This window comes from Eucyclogobius newberryi, unplaced genomic scaffold (assembly GCF_026437365.1).
Source record: "Eucyclogobius newberryi isolate DKJ021-1_F unplaced genomic scaffold, fEucNew1.0.hap1 SCAF_11, whole genome shotgun sequence".
Classification (NCBI taxonomy): domain Eukaryota; kingdom Metazoa; phylum Chordata; class Actinopteri; order Gobiiformes; family Gobiidae; genus Eucyclogobius; species Eucyclogobius newberryi.
The window spans coordinates 15,107,687-15,116,774 of record NW_027315735.1 but is presented as its reverse complement, the minus strand read 5'-3'; the positions used below and the strand labels follow the sequence as shown (position 1 = coordinate 15,116,774).

The window sequence follows — 9,088 nt, the reverse complement described above, 5'->3', positions numbered from 1 at the left end:
TCAACTATGGTCTGCTGTGGTCTGCTGTGGTCTGCTGTGGCAGCAGTTGGCGCGTGAGAGATGCTAATAGACTCAATAAGATCCTTCTCTGTCGTGTCGAGGAGAAGGATGTTGTCCAAAACCAGAACTATTCTGGACTTTCCATCTCACACGTGCCACATTTGCTGGTCAGTACTGCTACACATAAAGGACACATATACAGCATTTAACTACAACATTGTTCCCTCATCAAAACATACCTGGAGTTTCATTTAGCTTTGCACTTTAGCCTGTTGTAATTCTCTCTGCAGCCAGTGGACGGTTCGTCTGGTTGGAAGCAGCAGAGATCCAATGTAATTTTGTTTTTCATAAACCATTTTTAATAAACTAAAGGTACTCAAGAGCCTGTTTAAAGGCCAATATCAAATAATGCATTATTCTTGTCCTTTGAATTTTCCTTCCTGCTCTGTGCTGTTAAAATATGTTGTGAAACTAATCTTTTTTAAGTTAAATGTAAATGTATTCTGCTTTTACCCAGGAGGGTGGCAGGTAAAAAAAACTGTTTTATAGTATTTTATTCTTACTGTGTACTGACATTTCTTTTTGTCACTTTGTTTTTAATAACTCTATTTCCTCTGCTGGTCAGCTGCATATCTCTAATGAAAAGACTTGGGGTTAAAATAAAAGTAATTCTTATTTCCAGCAATACAAGTTGGTGAGGGGCCCATCATCAGAAAGGTTACATTGTGCACCTTTAGGAGAGAATGGTTGTGTGGTCACTTATGCCTGGTGCGCACTTGAAGCAGAGTGGGTGTTTGCTCCATGATCCTTATCAGCAGATTATCGATATAGTCCTCCAGATCCCGGACCTGTGCTTTGACCTTTCGGAGTTCGTCTTCACACTTGTCTAGCTGAGAGGTCTGTCGCTGCGAGGCCGCCTGCTGCTTCTGCATGTCCATCTCCTGCTGCAGCAGCAGAGAGATCAGCTCCATGTTTGTCATGTCCTGGTACTGGGACATGTCCACCACCACCTCCTGCAACACAGGGGCAAGACTGGTGAGCTGGGGCACAAAACACCTGTTTATGTTGACTTGTGTGTTACACTCATTTATTATCATCATATAATTATAGAATCATTTATACTCTGTGTAAAGCAGGGCTATTACATTTAAGGCCAAGTGATTTAATCCAGCCCAGAACCCATCTTCCACATATTTAAAACATGTAATGCTGGTGTTTACTGGTTTAATACTTGGTTAGCACTAGTTTAGACCTGATTTGATTCAGGGTTAGCCCTGGTTGGTACTATTTTAGTCCTATTTTAATTCTGGTTCAGTACTGGATGGGCAATTTTGCAAAGCAATGTTGGCCTGGGTCCTCCGAAAAATGTGTCCCTGGTGAAAATGAAGTTGAAGCCCTGGTGCAAAGTGTTTAGTTGACATTACCGGAGCCTTGTCAGCTTCAGCTGTGGCCTGTGGGGCCGCTCTCCCAGGGCTGATCGTGGACTTAAGCATCTCTAGAACTGAACGACCCTCCTTCTTCTCTGAATGGCTGGAAGTTAATGGCTTCACTGGGTGAGTTCTGCAAAGTCAATATGTTAGTGGTTGTAGTGGTTATAAATCTTAAGTGCTGAACATTTTCACACACAATTTGTCATAATTAGAAAATATGAGCTTCTGGGTGAAATATACTTTTATAAATGATGTGACCAAAAATATATATTCAGGCTAACCTGGCTTAACACATTCCTAAACATATACACATAATGCACACAACATAATCATGTGCATTAATTTGTCTTTTACTCATATAGTAGCAAATAGGTGTAAGAAAGCTGAACAAATATTTATCATGTGTGTTTTAAAACCAAAAGCCAAGAACTGTGCAGCACATAGCATCCAATATTTTGGATGCAAAGAGCAAACATAAAATGTCAAACCAGCCAGGCCAGGAGCGAGCAAACAAACTTCCAAAGTGATGCAAATACATTATCTTAAAATGGTTATTGTAGCATGTGTCATTCTTGTGCTATGACTCTCACCTGCTCTGGGGAGGCTGTGTCTCCTCAGGCAAAAGTGAGTGGTGTGCATCAACCAGGGGCCAGTCAGAGGTGCAGGAGGTGTGGTAGGGGCCCTTAGATGTGGGCCCCATGACTGAAGTGTCAGAGGAGGGGCCATGGACAGAAGGAGGATAAAGCTCAGCCTGATGGTCAGCTGTCAGTGAAAGTGCAGAGGGAATGGAAGGAGACGGCTCTGACAGAATCCTAGAAAGGGTTCTGGACGCGGGGCTGACTTCAGCATGAAAATCTTCGAAGCTCATGATTTTCTTTGCATTATTGTTTTCTACAGTTGCTTCCGCGGTTAATTTCTGCCCACTTCTCTTGATGTTATTCACTAGCATATCAATCTGTTCATCTAAAGCTCTCATTGTGCACAGGGCTGATCTGCGGGGTTGATACGATAGTGGTCCTTCCTGTGAGATATTCTGAACGAGCGACAAAAACTGCTCAAACTCTCCTTCTCCATGTTTGCTTTGGTTAATGGGGCTACAACTTCTACTGTTTGCGTTGGAGAAACCTTTGGGTCTCAAGCGTGCGCTAACAACCTTGCCCTGTAGGTTGCCATTATCATCAAAAGCAGTTTGTGGCTTTTTTGAATCATTGACTGTTGTGTCTAGTTTGATTTGAACGTTAGGTGTCAATGTGTCTTTGCCTGTGACATTTGCATTAAGTTCTACATTCTGTAAGTCACAAAGGCAGTCCTGGCAAGTGTCTGGACCTATGGAGGAGATATTGGACAAAGTATTTGTTGATATTTCGAATGAAGAGTTAATCTCGGGTATGTGAGTGTCCTTCAAATGAAACATTTCTTCTGGAGTGGTCCTTGGAGATTCTGGGATACTTGGCTCTAAAGTCCTACCTAGACCATTTTGGCCTTTGCAGCAATCAACAATTTCAGAGTGTGACGAGGCATCGGAATCAATAAAACCAAAATCTGTGTTATTCATGTTCAAATCGCCTAAAGTTAAGGAAAATGAAATATTATTGTTCAGGCATGTTTCTGTAGGACTCGATGGGAATTCTCGCGTTTCTTCAGCTGTTGGAGGAGTGCAGTCTATTAAAAGTATTTCAGGTTTAGGTGACATTTCCACAAGGTCTGCACCTGACATTTCACTATCGAGAAACTTTGAAGATCCGTTGTTCTTTGAAATTGTCGTCTCCGCAGCTAATAGCTCACTTCTGAGCGATAGGTTGTTATTCACAGCGGTTGACCCAAAATTCCTTGAGCACATGGGCCCGAACAAGTCCTCTTCAAAAAGCAATCCACCCCAGCAGTCGGAGTCGTCCTGCAACGGAGCATACTTTAACTTCTCTTCCATTCTGGGTTGAAAATTCGTCGCCTTATTGCCAGGTGGTCGGCTATTCTTGGAGACGCCAGGCAAATTGCTTTTAAATTCTGCTTCCCTTCCACGTTGAAGACAAGCCACACCAGTCTGCGATAGCAAATACGCCTCTTTGTGCACCGCTAGTTCTTGACCCCGATGCAACCAGCCATCAGAGTATATCTCATTGATTGGCGTTTTCAGGACTCTTCTTGGAGGCAAAGGTGGAGGTTCGACGGGTTCAAACTCTTGTGTGTGGATTGCTTTTGCCGTTTCCAATTTACGGCTCGATGCTGATCGACTTTGAGAATGGCTTTTGGGTGAGCTGAGTCTGCTTGAGGCAAAGACATCGAAAGATTCCTCCCATTCTTCTGCACTCTCTGACATGGAGCGAGGGCCAGGGTAGGAGGTCTTGGGGAGCAAAGCGGGAAGTGATGTCTGCCTAGGTACTGGCTTGGGGCGCTCACGCTTTATGGAGGCGATGATTGCAGCCTCATTAAAGGAACTAGATGTGTAGGCCGTAGATGGAACCGTGGTGTAATGAAAAGGGGAAGTGTCGGAGAGGGAGGAGGGCGTGAACGGGGGGCTTTGGGAGTCGATTAGCTCTTCAAAAAAGGGGTTTTGCTGCAGGTGCGGGAAGAAGGGGTTGGATGGAGAGAGGGGCGTGGAAGAGGGAGAGGATGACGGGGGCGTGGTGAAAGGGTTGGCGTGGGTTCCTTCTAACAGAGGCAGGGGAGGCACAGGGGAGCGAGAGGGGAGGGGAAGGGGTACGTCTGAGCTGCTTTCTACCTTAGGAGAAACTTCCAGCCTGTGGAGGAAAATAGGGCACAACAGTCCTCTTAGTTAATGATGTGCCAAGGAACCAAAAAGGGCATAGCTTTGTCACACAAACAGCAAATTCAACAAGCACAAAAGTGGCCAAATAATAGTCGTGGAAATAAAATACAAAAAAGGCAAAGCGCATTAGCAAAACAATCAAGCTTGGAAATAAATGAAGCACTGCAGCCATTTCGAACCGTCTGGCGGCTATTCTTTTGAGGATGCGATCTCACAAAGCATTTATAAATATGTGGATGCTGATATGGAGCGTTGCTATTGGATGTGGTGGTGACACAGCATGGGTGTAAGATGGGAAAAGCTATTAAATCAATCCACTAAACTCAAGACGCCCACAGAGCTTTCATGTGCCTTTTTTTAGCATTGATCTGTCACCTGAGCTTAGTGTCGGTGACCCTGACTCACCTTGGCTTGTTCTGAGAGTCACTGGAGCTGAACCAGCCCCGGAGGCGTCCCTCTGAGGTGGCCGTGGCCTGGGGCGGGTCCGATTTGGTGGGCAGAGAGTCACTTCGCCCCGCAGAGAACAGCGTCTTCCGGAACTTCCTACCTTTCTCCGGCGACGCTGTGGCCGAAGAGACTGAAGCTGCCTGTAGCGGCGACCTCTGAGATGGCGGCGATGACTGTCCTTCTTTAGCTTCTGCCTTCTCGTCCTTCTTGGTTTTGTCAAAAGACCACCTACGACCCTCTGAAAACAAACTCTTGTCCTCGCTTTTTTTCGTCAGATTCTGCAGGGAGCGAGACAGAGGCGAGCATTGCTCCAGCAGGACCAGTTTGGAGGGAAGAGCGCCGGAGATCTTTGGGATGAAGAGTTCGGAGTCGTAGACGTGGCTTCCGTTGATGCACAAAGAGGACTTGGACTGGGTCATGGTCTGGCCTTTGAAGGATTCCACGGTTCGAGGGACCGCAGTGGTGATCTTATTGGCCTCATCGCTCAGAGCACGCTTGTGGGTCAGCACTTTTGTGGTGTGCTGGCTGGTGAGCACTGTGGAGAGAGGAGGGGGAAACTGATTTGGTTGTCTTTGAACTCAACTTCTGTATGAATATGTTTAGCATTGATAATGATAACAAAGCAGAAACAATGTTACAACAATTTCAAACACTGGGGGAAATAATGAGTATATCATCAATAATCAGTGGTGGAAAGTAACATGAAAAGTAAAAGTAGGCTATTGTATTTCAGTAAGTAGCCATTTGTATTTAATTTAAGTCAATTTTGTCTTTCATTTAGAGAGGTTATTTTTAGCGTATTTATGGGTGACACCCTGCATGAGAGTCCTAGGTTTCAAACAAACAAAAATGTATACTTAAAATGAGAAATTAATGAATCGCTCAAAAGATCAGCAGAATCGATATCACTACATTTATCGATATCACTACATTTGACCCTTAAGTGTGTTCTCAAAATCTGTGTAAAATACGTACTATTATGTAAAATTTACTTTTACTCTGAAAATCCTATTGACCTTATTCCACCCCGCCCACTTTTCCCTCTTTTCTGAGTGATTGACAATTCCAATGTAATCGCACTTCCGGTCCAGCTGGAACTCCCTTGGTTTAAATGAAGAACGAGGGAAAAGTCTCGCTGCTAAAACATGCTATAAAGTAGATTGATTTGTGTAAAATATCCAATATTCATGTGACCAACGGTCAACAATGCACCAATTTCCAATTTAAACGGCTTTTTAGTCTGTGTGGAACATATTTTCTCTCGAGGTCGTTAACCCTATGTTAACTAATACAAGAAGAAGAAGGATTACGTCATGAAAAAAACAATGAGCTGAGAGGGAGAATGTTGCCTGAGCTTTACCTTTTTTGGCCAAGTCTGCCTCTCCAAAATGAGGGTCCACTCTGACCTTGCTGGTGTAGATGGGAGAGCTGGGGGGGTCCGAGAGCAGGTCCAGACTGGGAGGGGGGTTATCACTGGCCATGGAGGATATGCTGCTGTCCGAGGCCAGCGAAGAGCACGACCTGGTGTCAGACGACTTACGCAGCTTGCCTTTGAAGAAATCCTTCATCTTGTTCCTCTTCTCCTCTGTCACCTCCACCTCTCGGACGACCCCTCCCATTTCCTCTCCGAAGGGCTGTCCTGAGGATGCGGACAGGGCAGCGTAGCGACCCGGGACGATGGCAGAGGAGGACTCCAGGTCGCCCCTCTTCCGTCCAGTCACACGGTCTTTGAGTTTGCCGAAGGCAGAGCGCGGCTTGTCCTTCATGGTCAGGTCGAACATACTGGCCGTCATGTTGTTACGGGTGAACTGGACCGTTACCTGCAGCTCCCCACGCTCCTTCTCCTTGCGACCCACCTTAGAGTGCAGCTTGAACCACCTAAGACCATGACAAATGATCAATATTCATTACAAAACAAACATTTTACAGGTGCTTTTTTCTCCATTGCTTTGCTTGAAATGTTCAAAAGTATGACATTAAACTGCATTATTACGATGGAGACAAGCAGGAGACACTGACCCTAACCCAGGCCAAGTCACAAGTCAGAACTGAGAAGAGTAAGCAAATGTAATTGAATCAATGCAAGATAGATAAGTTTAATGCTACAGTGTGTAACATTCCAGGTAAAGCAATGTCGTCTTCACAGAACCTCACCAGAAAAGTGACATAGTGCAATTTTAAATGTATTACTTTAAAACAAGGAGATGAAAACAGTCACTTGGCATGTGAGCATGTGTTACATAATGTGTGGAAATGGCTAAGGGGGCTGGATCAAATCAAACCACTTTGAAAACAAACTTTCAGGGGCCTCAGAGCAGGAAATGGCATACATTCCTGAAGATGCACTCTCTTACACCTGCAGTGTAAACAGAGGAGACAATATGTTGAGTCTTATCTTTAGTATAAGGAGCAACAGGACTAACAGCGGGACTGCAGTCGAGGCAGTCGAGGCAGTCGAGGCAGGAGAAGGCAGGAGAAGGCAGGAGAAGGCAGGAGAAGGCAGGAGAAGGCAGGAGAAGGCAGGAGAAGGCAGGAGAAGGCAGGAGAAGGCAGGAGAAGGCAGGAGGACTAAATCAAACCCAGATGTGAGTCTTGCTCCATATCCAGCTCCTCAGTGTGAGCTGTGAGTGTTTCCCATAGTGACTGTTGTTACGTCACCTGTGCCACTGCTGAGTTTACAATGACACAAAACATATCAGCACGAGGCAGGATTTCATCATTTTCAAATCGTACTGTTTTGTATGCAAATATGTGTATAGGCTATTGGTATATAAAATGATATTTCAACTGAATCCTATAATTTTTGGTGACCTATCTTGTTGTGATTGATTGTCGTAAAAAAAAAATTCTACAATCTATGTGTTGTGCATTTCACAAGGCGGCATTCTGGATAAATAAAAAATAAATGGTCACATTTACCACTCGCACATTCACACCGTGTAAGCAGACAATGGCAGCATCTTGCCCAAGGACATAACCACAGTAGCTGGTAGCTGCGACCGAACCGCTGACCTGTGGGTCAGTGAATCTGACCGCGTAATATACCAAGGTTAAATGGTTATTCCAGCAAAAGGTCCAGGGAAATGGCCTTATGAAGGGCTTTAACAAAAGAGCTGTTTATGAAAGATGCTTGCATGTTGTTCTGCATGATCAGTTGCCAATGGAGACAACAGGCTTCATAATAACCATATCCCACTCATGACATTCATTACAGTCATGACTCAACATTCCATCTCATGTGTCACCAGTGAAGCCTGCAGCAGCCAATACTCATGACCTACTGCTCTCTCGGACACGCTCCCTCCTGAAAGATCTTATCCAGAGGGATGATGGTCTGCCCCAGGAACACGTCCAGTCCAATCAGGACGCGGTGCATGACGGTGAGCACCAGGTCCCCGCTCCCGGGAGGGTACGAGCTGCGCCCTCCGTCCTCCAGGATGCCCGGCAGCAGCTCGAAGCAGCACTCCTCGTCCCACTGCGGCACCTCGGCCCTGTCCACCAGCCCCGTGGTGAACTTCTCCTTCCCCACCTGGATGATCGTGTACAGGTAGCGGCTGCCGTGCTTGCTCTTGGTGCGCAGTCCCTTGGCGCGGAGCACGGTCACGTTCACATGAGTGGGCACCCAGCGCTGGTCATCGTCCAGATCGATCAGTGACATCATCTTTGAAACGTGTCGGTGGATGCAGGCCCCTAGATACGCGCAGTTTGGAGTGAAATCAAATGGCACGGGGGGGATAATCCTTGCATGTTGCGCCACGGGGTCCGTCTTGTGCTGCGCCAAAAGCTTTTGTGCAGAAGTCCCGCCGCGTCTGTGTCGTCTGCGCCCGGGCTCTAGACGGGCTCTAGACGGGATCCGCGCTCATGGTGAAGCGGCGCGGGTCCATCTCCAAATTCAAGCAAGGCTAATCGAGTTGACTGGGAAATGAACTCGGGAATGGCTCCAAGTTCACGTTGTTCTGCGGCTGCATGTGGTCTTTGCATCACTGGGTTAACGGAGAGAACACGCACACTGTGATCACGGCCCACCCTCCAGCGAAGAGGCCGGAGAGAGACGGGGATGCTGCGGAATTAAAGAGAAAGACACCCCCAAGCACACGCACCAGAGAGCAGGGGCCCCAGTTTAACACAACCGTGATGCGTTGTGTTTGCTTAATAAAGACCAATTAATATGACTCATAAGCTGATAAAATGCTACTTTCATTATTTGTTTAATTTCATGCCGTCTAGTACGTTATTTAAAATGTATTTGTTATTGTTTCCTTGACATTGTATTTAGTAATTTAATTATTTTTGTTTTCATTTTTTTTTTTAATCCATTAAAACATTTTCTTTTATTTTACAAGTTGTGCTGTGAAGCAAGCGGGAAACGCTCGTGTAACGCCATCTAGTGGAGATAAATAAGATTGCAATAACTGAATTGGCAATTAGAACAAAAAGATGTGTT

The 9,088-nt window shown here is 45.7% G+C and overlaps 1 protein-coding gene across 3 annotated transcripts; it reads right to left on the bottom strand.

Annotated features, from left to right (window-relative positions):
* Positions 1–588: 588 nt before the first annotated feature.
* On the bottom strand, positions 589–8,358 carry rab11fip5b (RAB11 family interacting protein 5b (class I)). Of its 3 annotated transcripts, XM_072436064.1 has the most exons (6): positions 7,926–8,355; positions 6,005–6,522; positions 4,603–5,179; positions 2,021–4,168; positions 1,425–1,560; positions 589–1,013 (listed from the first exon to the last, which is right to left on the bottom strand). In XM_072436064.1, exons 1-6 carry the CDS (start codon positions 8,303–8,305, stop codon positions 756–758), a joined length of 4,017 nt encoding a protein of 1,338 aa, XP_072292165.1. In that variant the 5' UTR covers positions 8,306–8,355; the 3' UTR covers positions 589–755. The 3 variants fall into 3 exon arrangements, with proteins under 3 accessions (XP_072292165.1, XP_072292164.1, XP_072292163.1); XM_072436063.1 differs by lacking the exon at positions 2,021–4,168 and having other exon boundaries at positions 7,926–8,339; XM_072436062.1 differs by lacking the exon at positions 589–1,013 and having other exon boundaries at positions 1,430–1,591; positions 2,034–4,168; positions 7,926–8,358.
* Between the last annotated feature and the right edge of the window lie 730 nt (positions 8,359–9,088).

Coding starts and splice junctions, on each gene's coding strand:
- rab11fip5b (XM_072436064.1), bottom strand. CDS start 8,305: ATGATGTCACTGATCGATCTGGACGATGACCAGCGCTGGGTGCCCACT. Junction 4,169..4,602: donor GACTCTCAGAACAAGCCAAG/GTGAGTCAGGGT, acceptor TTTCCTCCACAG/GCTGGAAGTTTCTCCTAAGG. Junction 1,561..2,020: donor ACACAGCCTCCCCAGAGCAG/GTGAGAGTCATA, acceptor TTGACTTTGCAG/AACTCACCCAGTGAAGCCAT.